Here is a 10,040-nt window from a genome sequence, read left to right as displayed (position 1 = left end):
TCGGTTTATGCATCGCATCCTAGAATATAGCCAAATTTTTGTCTTTGCTGCATTACTACTTTTGTCCTGAGAATGGGAGGTATGTGTTCTTGATTAGAGGTGGGTATGGCTTAAAGAATACATGAGGTAATTTTCAAGTAATATAACACTGATTCCTTACAATATAATGTTTCATGAGTTAATACATACAATCAGAGAGAGTAAATTAACCTCACTGCTAAAGGTGATGTTACATATATAACAACAGCAAGCTAAAGAAGTCTACAAGAAAATCTGCAAACCAACAGAGGAGAAAGTGTAGCCAGGACTGCCAGGTACATCTTATATTTCTTTTGTGTATCTACTCTGTTAAGAACATAGCTGAAAATAAATGCACTGAAAAGTTACTTGTAGCCTGTAACATCAGCGTTAACTTTACACAGTACAGAAAAATATGTGTACAAACATTTAATTCATCGAAAATATATAGCAGAAAAGATGTGCTCCAATGGCAAATTAAGCGAAATTTTCTCAACAGACGACATCCATGTATCAATATTTTGAAAATAAAGACTGCAACAAAAGTAATATCTCAAGTTACCGTGAAAAAATTGCGACCTCCGTTCAACATTTTCTACGAATTCAGTGCCGAAACCGCCCCCCTCCCCAGTATGTCATCGTCACATTAGCTGTTGTTTTTCCCACATTCCACCGACAAACAAGCAAAAAAAACCTCCAAAACAATCCTATACATGTACTTATCACCAATGACTTCAGGCATTCGACGAGTTTTCGTAAACAAATCAAAGTTTTCACGCTTCCCTGCGTGATTTTTCCCGCGAAAACAGCGGGGATATCAGATATTCCACCAATAATGGCGCCCGGGCGCGCTACGTCACGCCGAAATGGCCAATGGGGTGCGACTCTCGCGATTCGCGAGATGTGAGTTGGTGCGAGACTTGAGGTAGAATCACCCAAAATGGCGGCTCGGTGCTCGGCGCTCGGCCCGGAATCGGCGAATTTTGAACTTTGAGCGAAGTTTCCGGGGGAAAATAAGGGCGTACAGAAGCCGTACATCCAAAAAACAGGGCGTACATTTTGTGATATTTTTATTAAAGGGCGTACATTGTACGCCCGTACGCATTGCTAGCTAAAAGCCTGCACCACCAGGTCCTCATTTTACAATATTGGTACCTTCCAGCCCTGCCCATGTCAGCATCCCAGCAGCAAGTTGGTTTTTGTACAACGTTTTGAGTAAGTACAAGGTAATTATAGAGGTGGCAGAAGGAACAAAATCTCACAATGTTGTAAGGAACTTCAAACAATCTGGTAAGAAGTGTAGGAAGGTTCTTGTGTGTGTGTACTTGTGTGTGTGTGTTTGCATATATTGTGTATCTGTGTGTGTGTGTATAGTATAGGCCCCATGTGTGCAGCAGGTACATTGTATGTCCTGTGTGCAAGTGTAGAGTGTACAAGTGTAGGTCCTGTGTGTGTAGAGTATATAAATTAATGTAGTTCCTTTGTGTTGAGAGTGTAGGACCTGTGTGAATGTGAGAGTGAATGTCCTGTGTGTTTGTTTGTTTGAGCCTTTGTTTATTTATAAGAAGCTCAAATCGGTCTGTAGGCCTTTTATTTACATACATGTGGAGATGAATCAAAATGGGTGACCTGCTCACCTGTAGGTCCCATGTCTGGTGCTCCCTGTGTGTGTGTGCATTTGTGTGTGCATTTGTGTGTGCATGTGTGTTTGACTTTATGTGTGTGTGTGTGTGTGTGTGTGTGTGTGTGTGTGTGTGTGCGTGTGTGTGTGTGTTTAAAGGAATAAGACTAGAGAGCTTGAATGTGTAGATGACCTGCTCATATGTAGGTTCTGTGTCTGATGCTTTCTGTACATGTACATGTACATGTACATGTACATGTACATGTGTGTGTGTGTGTGTGTGTGTGTGTGTGTGTGTGTGTGGGAATGATGTTATTGAGTTTGTGTTGCTCACCTATAGGTCCTGTGTCTGGTGCTCCTTGTCCCTGTGTGTGTTTGTGCTGTGTGTGTGTAAAGGAATGATGGGTTTGTGTAGGTTTGTGTTGCTCACCTGTAGGTCCTGTGTCTGGCGCTCCTTGCGGATGTTAGACATGTACTCCAGGTTCTCCTGGTCCTTACGGAAGCGGTCCATGATCTCCTGCTGTCTGACAGCATCCACGCCATGCTTGGAAGATAGCTGGCAACAATGATTTTAAGATATTTAACGGGTGGATATATTGTGAAACAGTTTCAGTTTTAACTGTCAACCTTTGATCTATCTAACTGTGTTTAATCTATTTTAATTCTGAAACAATGGCTGTAGATTTTGTAAATTGCAACACAATTCAGGCTGTTTAACCCCATGATGTTGTGAATTAAAATTTGAAAAGGAAAGCAAGATATTCGTGAAAATGTAGCATGTTTTCTCCATAGCCTTTTGTCAAGCTCCTCGCACACAATACTGTAGATCTACCATCAGTATTGTGTGTAAGTTTGAAAAGATTCCTAACACAGTTCTAAGCTCTGATTGGCTCCTGACAGAAGAAGAAATAAAAAGACAACACCAGCAAAAATAACACGTTTTCCATAATTAAGTTCAAAGAAAGTTCAAAGTTCTCACATCCTTGAGGACGTCCTTCTGCGTCTCCTTCAGCGAGTTGGTGTGCTCCTCGTCCAGACTCCTGCTGATGTCCCTCAGGTGCTCCGCCTCCTCCGCAGCGATCTGTGCCTCCAGAGCCTCCAGCTCGCGGGCGTGGCGCCGGTCCAGCTCCGCTACATCCTCTCCTGCCTCCAGCTGCAAGGTGGGGAGGGGGGCAGTGAGGCTTTTTACATCAATCAATTTCTATACGTCGTTATAACTATAGGTTTTCCAGAGCCCCACTGAAAAGAGGTAAAAATGCCACTGAGATGGACCACCCTGGTTAAACAGAACAGAAATAAAAATAAATTACTTAAAGCAAATAAATCCATATTGAGCTGGAAAGTAGCAAGAAATCATTGAATCCTGGTTAAAATCATTATGACACATTTGTGACAAAATACCGACATGCCATGCAAGAAGGGATGCATCTGGAGCTGAAACAGGCATGCTAGCATATGGAGCAAGCACTACACTATGTCATGTTAAATAGCTTTAACAAGCACTACACATGTAAAATAGCTTTACCAAGCGCTACACATGTAAAATAGCTTATCAAGCACTGTACATATAATTTAGCTCATCAAGCACTACACAATCAGTCATGTAAAATAGCTTATCAAGCACTACACATGTAAAATAGCTTCACCACGCACTACACAATCATGTAAAATAGCTTCACCACGCACTACACATGTAAAATAGCTTCACCAATCACTACACATGTAAATTAGCTTAATTACACATTGTCTAAAATACATTGTACCTTTCCCAAGCACTACACGAAAAATAGCCTTCCATGCATTAACATAAAATAACAGACGGTTTAACCAAGCACTACACATTAAAGATAGGTTCACCAAGGGATAGCACATGCAGAACATTGAAGTAAACGTTACATCCTAGGTACCATATTGCAGAACTGAAAAAAAAGCCCAGCCCCACTGTTAACGAAAACAAGCAAGAGAGATCAGATTTGAAACTAAAGACTACGCGAGCCATGCATTCCGTCATTGTACCCAACAGAACTTACCAATCTTTGTCTCTTTCCACTTCCATCATCCTTCATGAACCAAGACAAATTTCACAAGAATTAATGGGCAATTTGTTGGCAAGGAACATGTTGGAAAATGATTGATAATCACAAAAATGTGGAAGATAAATGGAAATCACCAAAGTTCCTAAATTCCAGGAAAACAGAATCTGATTTAAGTGGAGATGCGATTGTGATACCTGGTCTTTCCTCCCTCTCTTTCTCCCTTGCCGCAACTGGAAACATATTGAGCATGTTCGAATCAAAGTTTCAAAATAACTGCCTTTGCATTTTGCATAAAGGCCTTTCCCTTCACCATTCCACCTTTAACACTGTAACCATCCAGAAAAGATATGTTTAGCCTGCTCACATCAAACTAGTACACCATTACAACTGTAAGTCTTTTCTTTATCCACCATAACCCAGAAAAAGACACCTTAATCACATTACAAAGATGGAGTGATTGTGCTACACGTTCACCCTTCCATGCACCAGCGACACCATATATACCTTTCTGGCAGCCTCAAATCGGGAAGATATGGAGTCTTGGATGGTGGACTGATGATCAACTTCACTCAGCTTTGTCATGAAATCATGCAAATAAGGCACAATCATGCAAATAAGTCACAATCATGCAAACAAGTCATTCACACCAGCAGTGGCTTCAGATGGTACTACAGACTCTGAGGCATATCTATTGCAAAAATCTAATAACACTCAATGCAGAACACAAAGACAGACATGCTTTGATTCACTACTAAACATTAAGTAACAACTAACTTAGAGTTATTCACATTGAAAACAAAAGAATACGGAACTTTCAATAGACCAATCCCATAGCACCCACCCCCAACTTAACACCTCAGTCAAAACGTGGAAAATTGATGCAACATCAACATGCAAATATTTGATGGACATGCTGCCACTCTCCGATTGATTGAACTGCTAATTGTGATGGACAGTGAGGATCGGTCTATTGTCTCAATGACTGACTTTTCAGAGCAGGTATAATATATGATTCATTAACATTGGCTGGTACTGTTAGATATAGAGAGCACACTACATTTTTTGAGACACATGAATAGCACATTTAAACAACTGATTTAATGAGTGAGGGAATGAATGAGAGCATTGCAGGATGTGATCTGGACAGGACAGACAGATGGGTGTGGCTGTTACCTTGGTGACAGAGTCGGAGTCCTCTTCATCTTCTGTTGGGTGCATCTTGGGTAGGGAGGGGAGATCAGGGGTGAGGATGACTCATGATGTGCACAATCATAATGACATGATCACATTGGACATAAGGCTTCAATATTCTGTGCAGATACAGTCAAACCTGCCCAAGAAGACCACTTTAAGTGTAGCAGGGTATATTTTTTACAGGCAAGGGATGCTAACCCTTCCCCTAAGAAGACCACTCAGGACAATGTTGGACAGCCAAAAAGTGGTCGCATTGACCAGGTGGTCTGTAGAAGTGGAGACTTGTCAAGGTTTGACTGTATGCCTGATTGTAAATAAACGTGACAATTGAAATGAAATAACACGGAATTTCATTTTAACATCAAAATGCAGAACTGATGATTATAATGAGGATTACAGAACACCATGAGGGAATGAATGAATGGTAGAAATGAGGAAGCTTTGTCAGTTTAGCTACAAGAGGGTCAATAAAAAGTTGAAGAGGAAGAAGAAAAGCAGATACTGCACGACTATCCAGTTATTAATTACAAAAAGATGAAAATACAGCACCAGGAGAATACCTCCTGACTGGGGATTAGTTGACCTTGAACCTGTTACAGGAAGGTTATTGTTGCGACTGATACCATGGTCAAAGCAAGACGTCACAGAAAGTGCACAATGGAGTACATGTACAAAGTAAAAAATATGGACTGGTTAGAAGTAAAGACCAGTAGTCTATGAGAGAGATTTAGAGTTGCAATTGCAACCAAAATCTCATAACACTTGATCCAACATAAAGGGAACACTTCAGTCAACAAGCAGTAAAAAGACCATAAACAGGAGATATAAAAAGGGTTGGGACATGCACTTATCAAAAAGATATTGCCTGTATGCAATGTATTGTTAGTGATTATAGCTGAGACCACTATGGGATTTTTAGGCAAGATGAGTAATCGTTATATCACAGACTTAATAGAGAGATATTAGCCACAATATATGGAATATTACACCAAATACAGAAAGTTGGGTTAGCACTCAGAACAATCCAAAGCTCAATTTTCAACTTAGCAAAAAAATTGTTAAAGAAAAGATGGAAAGTTGAAACTGAAAAGGTTATATATAAAAGATTATATAATATACTGTCCTTATATAAAGATTTTCAAAGATACCAAAAGTCCATGCAGCCATTAGAAAATACCAGTATTTCTGAACAGTGTACAGCCACCAACTGGTTAGAACACTGAGGAGTTTAATGTTGCGAGGTTGTTAGTCATAATTATACATCAAATAGATGTTCTGCATGTGGAGTGCATAAACTTCCTAAAACTGTCCCCTTTACGAACTCCAGGCACAGGCTAGTACCACCAGACCTGAGATGTTAGAACATGATTCATAGTAGATTAGGATTGATGTTCACTTCTTATGAGTTAGAACATAACGAGACTGTCTTGATGTTCACTTCTCTTGTGTTAGAAAATAGCATATTATGTTAGAACATATACATGTATAATAGCAGACTGGACATGATGTTCACTTCTCAAGTGTTAGAACATTCGAGATTGTATTGTCACCTCTTGTTAGAACATACTATATATTAGCATATTATGTTAGAACATAGTAGTCTAGGCTTGATGTTCACTCTTCACTTCCCATGTGTTAAAACGTAGCCCTGAGAAAGATCACTTTGCCCTGTTGAAAACAGCAAATCAGCTGCTGAAACGTTAATACATTAAAAAAAGCTAAGCGTACTATCTTGAGTAGAAGATTAGACTTAGTCCCCTTCACCCTTACCTTGGCCTCCCTCTCCAGCCCCTGCCTGTCCTTCAGCTGCTGGATGCGGCGCCTCTTCCTGTCCGCCATGCGACCCCGCATCAGGCTGGCCTGCAGGTTCTTCCGCTTCTCCATGGAGGCCTTCAGCGCCGCCTCCCTGTCAATCAGCTGTTTCTGGATACGCTCGCTCTCCTCTTCTGACAGCGCGCCCTGCTGGACAAGGTCATCCTAGGATGTAGACAAACAACAATTATATTTAGTAGGGACCTGGGGCTTCTCAAACACCACCAATTTCTTACTCAGAGTGACCCATACAGTTATCAAGCAGGTTGGGATTGATTTCTTGAGTGGTGAAGTACTTGACAGCAGTGGCGATCAGACAGCAGTACTGTAGTAAGTAGTAGTAGTAGTAGTTTTACTGTAATAATAGTAGTAGTACTAGCTAGTACATAATAAATTTAGTAGTATATTGTAGTAGTAGTGGTGGTGGTAGTATCCAGTCCAATTTCATCATACTGCTGCCAGGGGCCAAGGCTAACCAGGAGTGGAAATATTTTTGTTGCCTAGCAAAGTTACCCAGTGGGCTCACAGAAACTTTAAGCCAAAAGTTACATGCATGTTACCCATACACATTTCAGGTTGCTGCAGATTGAAAGCCCTAATCTTAAGCCCTGCAAGTGAATTCTATATTCCGTTTTTGTTTTGAGCCCAGATCTGGTGTTGCAACATTGATTTTGACACTTGGTACATGCAGCCGGAGGATACTTGCAGCCTCCACCCCAAAAGTAGGAAGTGTGCTGTGCTACCCGAGTTTCAAACTAAGCACAATTGGGCAACCAGGTATTTTGAACCCTGGTTAACACTTTAAAACATCACAATGTCAACAACAGAAAAAGCAGAGCTGAACATTTAAACACAATTACTGACCAGCACACTGTTGATGTTGTCACTCATCTTCTGCTGTCTATCAGCCTCCAGTTCGGAGCTGTGGTCCATCTGTGCGCGGGCCAGGCCTGCGTTCTCCTCCGCCATCAGGGTGTCCAACACCAGCTCCTGGTGCTGGAGCTTGTCCTCTGTATTGTCTTTAGACTCGGGTGCTGCCGGGATGCCAGCCTGCTCACACTACAATGTGTATACATTGAAATAACAGATTAGTATTGACTGTTATACTGGATATTACTAATCATGACATTTGTTATGTTGCCCATGTCAAAACTTTAAGACTAGAGTTGCATAGTCAGAAATTGGGTAAGTCCAATTTTTGTTTTTGAAATTACCGACTTATTTGTCTGTTTCATTTAGTAATTCATTTCTGTATTCTTTAGTTAGGGTGGCTCCCTCTGTGGCATAAGCACACCTTTTTAGGGAGGCCCTGGGTACACAAAAAGTTGACACACAATACAATATGCACATAACAAAGACATAACGTTATCTATCATAAAATCAAAGTTGTACCCATTCTCATAGTCATTATCTGTGCCAAGTAAATCAGAGGTCAGTGATCAACATTGATGTTATATAGTGATCAGTTACTCAGAGATCAACATTGATGTTAGTACAATGCTAAACTTTCTCCCAACACAAATGTATACACGGATCAAATGTTTAACAACCTTCTTCAGGATTGATAATGATGTCTTTAGAAGTTTCTTGAAAGACAGCTTCAGAACGCAGAGGAGCCTTTTAACTAAGACAACCCACCTGGTTGGCATGAAGGTTCCTCAGGGCAGCTTCCTTGTCCCTCCTCCTCCTGGCTAGCTGTTCCCTCAGCTCCGCCGCCTGCTTGCCCTTCGACTCCTCCCAGGCCAACATGGCGGCCCCCAGCTCCCGCTCGTGGTTGGCCATGATGCGGTTGATCTCCTCCTCGGTGAGGTCGCCCTGCAGCTGGAAGGTGAGCTTGTCGGACAGCTGCTGGAGGGTGCGCTGTCGCTTGGCCTCCTGGTCCTGCAGCAGCTTCTCCATGTTGTCCTTCTCCTCCTGCTGAAGGTCGCGCTCCAGCTGCAGCCGCTCAGCGTTCTGGTGTCGCAGCAGGTCGCCCTGACCCTGCACCTGCATGTGCGGACGGCAAAACTTAGCACTTAGCATGAAAGGTTTATTGTTGACTTGTTTATTATGTTATTATCTCCTGTAGCTGTCACATGTAGCTGCAACAGTTATTCTAACTTCCAGGAGTAATAAAATGTCACAGAAAACATGGACACTGGACATAACATACATGGCATAAAACAGCCCACAATTGTTTTTGAATAATTTTTAGGAACAGTAAGAACTGTACATGCATGCCACCTTGAGTGGCACTATGTGCCTTCAAGGTGACAAACACTAACAAAACTGTAAAAAAATATCACTGGAAATATAAACTCAAGCCTATACAGTAAATTATCATCCCAGACTACATACCGGTCAAGTCCACCTGGGCAAATAATTTTCTCCACTGATGCAAGTATTATCTATCTATAGTGACCACCTGCCCAGAGGGACCAGATTTTATCTGTTCCCTGAGTGGTCTTCTTGGGCAGTTCTCAACTGCATTGCACAAAAGAGAGAAAGTATTGTACAGCAACAGACCGAAACGATTAACTTCTAACTACACCAGGTCAATACGCTAGGTAATATACACTAGGTCAATATGCTATTCCTGTAGTCATAGACCTTAGACAATTGTATATTAATTAAAATTGATTTATTACTGTTGCCATACATTGTACCATGTACAAACATTGTGCAATAAAGTTCATTCATTCATAAAGAGAAGACCATCTCCTACCTTCCATCCTCCTGATGTTCCAGGTTGTCCAGCCATGCCCAGCCTCCTCTGTGCCTCCTCCACCATTTCTTTACTGATGGGGATGTTACCAGAGTTCATCCGGTCCAGCAGGATCTGCAGGGCCAGCATCAGCTCCTGTTCACGCAGGTTGGCTCCACCTTAAAGTAATACAGACATTGTGTAAGTACATGTGAGAACTTCAAACCAAGAAGCTGCTATATGGAGATCAACCTCCACATCTCAAGTCATTTGTGAGATATAGACATAAGAGATGAAATGATTAGAAACATTCTTCTATGGGTACCAAACAATGGCCATGCAAGAGTACATACTGACTTAACCTAGAGCTATGGAGGACATGGCGAGTAGCAGGAAGAGAGTCATGATGTAAGTCATGACTTCTTAGTACAAAATGTACTTTGAAGCAATACAGGCAGTGAGTACATATTTATTTAGTATTTCAGTCTTTATTCTGTATAAGCATAGCCCAATATACAGATTCTGAAGATTATTCATTCAACATCCAAGTCGCAGCAACGACTTTATAAACAGTAAATTCTGCTTTCTCTGCTTAGCACTCAGTATTTGGGTACATTGTAGTCAAACACACACACCACTACCAGTTGACTACCAACCTACTGGAGTGATGCAACAA

The 10,040-nt window shown here is 41.4% G+C and overlaps 2 protein-coding genes across 2 annotated transcripts in view; one reads left to right on the top strand and one right to left on the bottom strand.

The window, feature by feature from the left end:
* LOC118410961 (homeobox-containing protein 1-like) overlaps positions 1-10,040 on the top strand; it is a 1,064,572-nt gene that overhangs the window by 857,090 nt on the left and 197,442 nt on the right. The gene's annotated exons all lie outside the window — the stretch shown is intronic.
* The window catches only part of LOC118424073, a gene marked incomplete in the record, with an annotated part of 163,824 nt that overhangs the window by 22,581 nt on the left and 131,203 nt on the right, over positions 1-10,040 (bottom strand). Inside the window, 10 exon segments of the mRNA XM_035832589.1 lie at positions 2,080-2,195; positions 2,619-2,792; positions 3,670-3,699; positions 3,870-3,905; positions 4,180-4,248; positions 4,849-4,893; positions 6,640-6,846; positions 7,546-7,740; positions 8,320-8,667; positions 9,386-9,543. Coding sequence (XP_035688482.1) covers positions 2,080-2,195; positions 2,619-2,792; positions 3,670-3,699; positions 3,870-3,905; positions 4,180-4,248; positions 4,849-4,893; positions 6,640-6,846; positions 7,546-7,740; positions 8,320-8,667; positions 9,386-9,543 — 1,378 coding nt within the window.

The sequence above is a fragment of the Branchiostoma floridae genome, chromosome 1, assembly GCF_000003815.2.
Source record: "Branchiostoma floridae strain S238N-H82 chromosome 1, Bfl_VNyyK, whole genome shotgun sequence".
Classification (NCBI taxonomy): domain Eukaryota; kingdom Metazoa; phylum Chordata; class Leptocardii; order Amphioxiformes; family Branchiostomatidae; genus Branchiostoma; species Branchiostoma floridae.
Note: the sequence above shows the minus strand (reverse complement) of the source record. Positions and strands in the feature narration are given on the sequence as shown.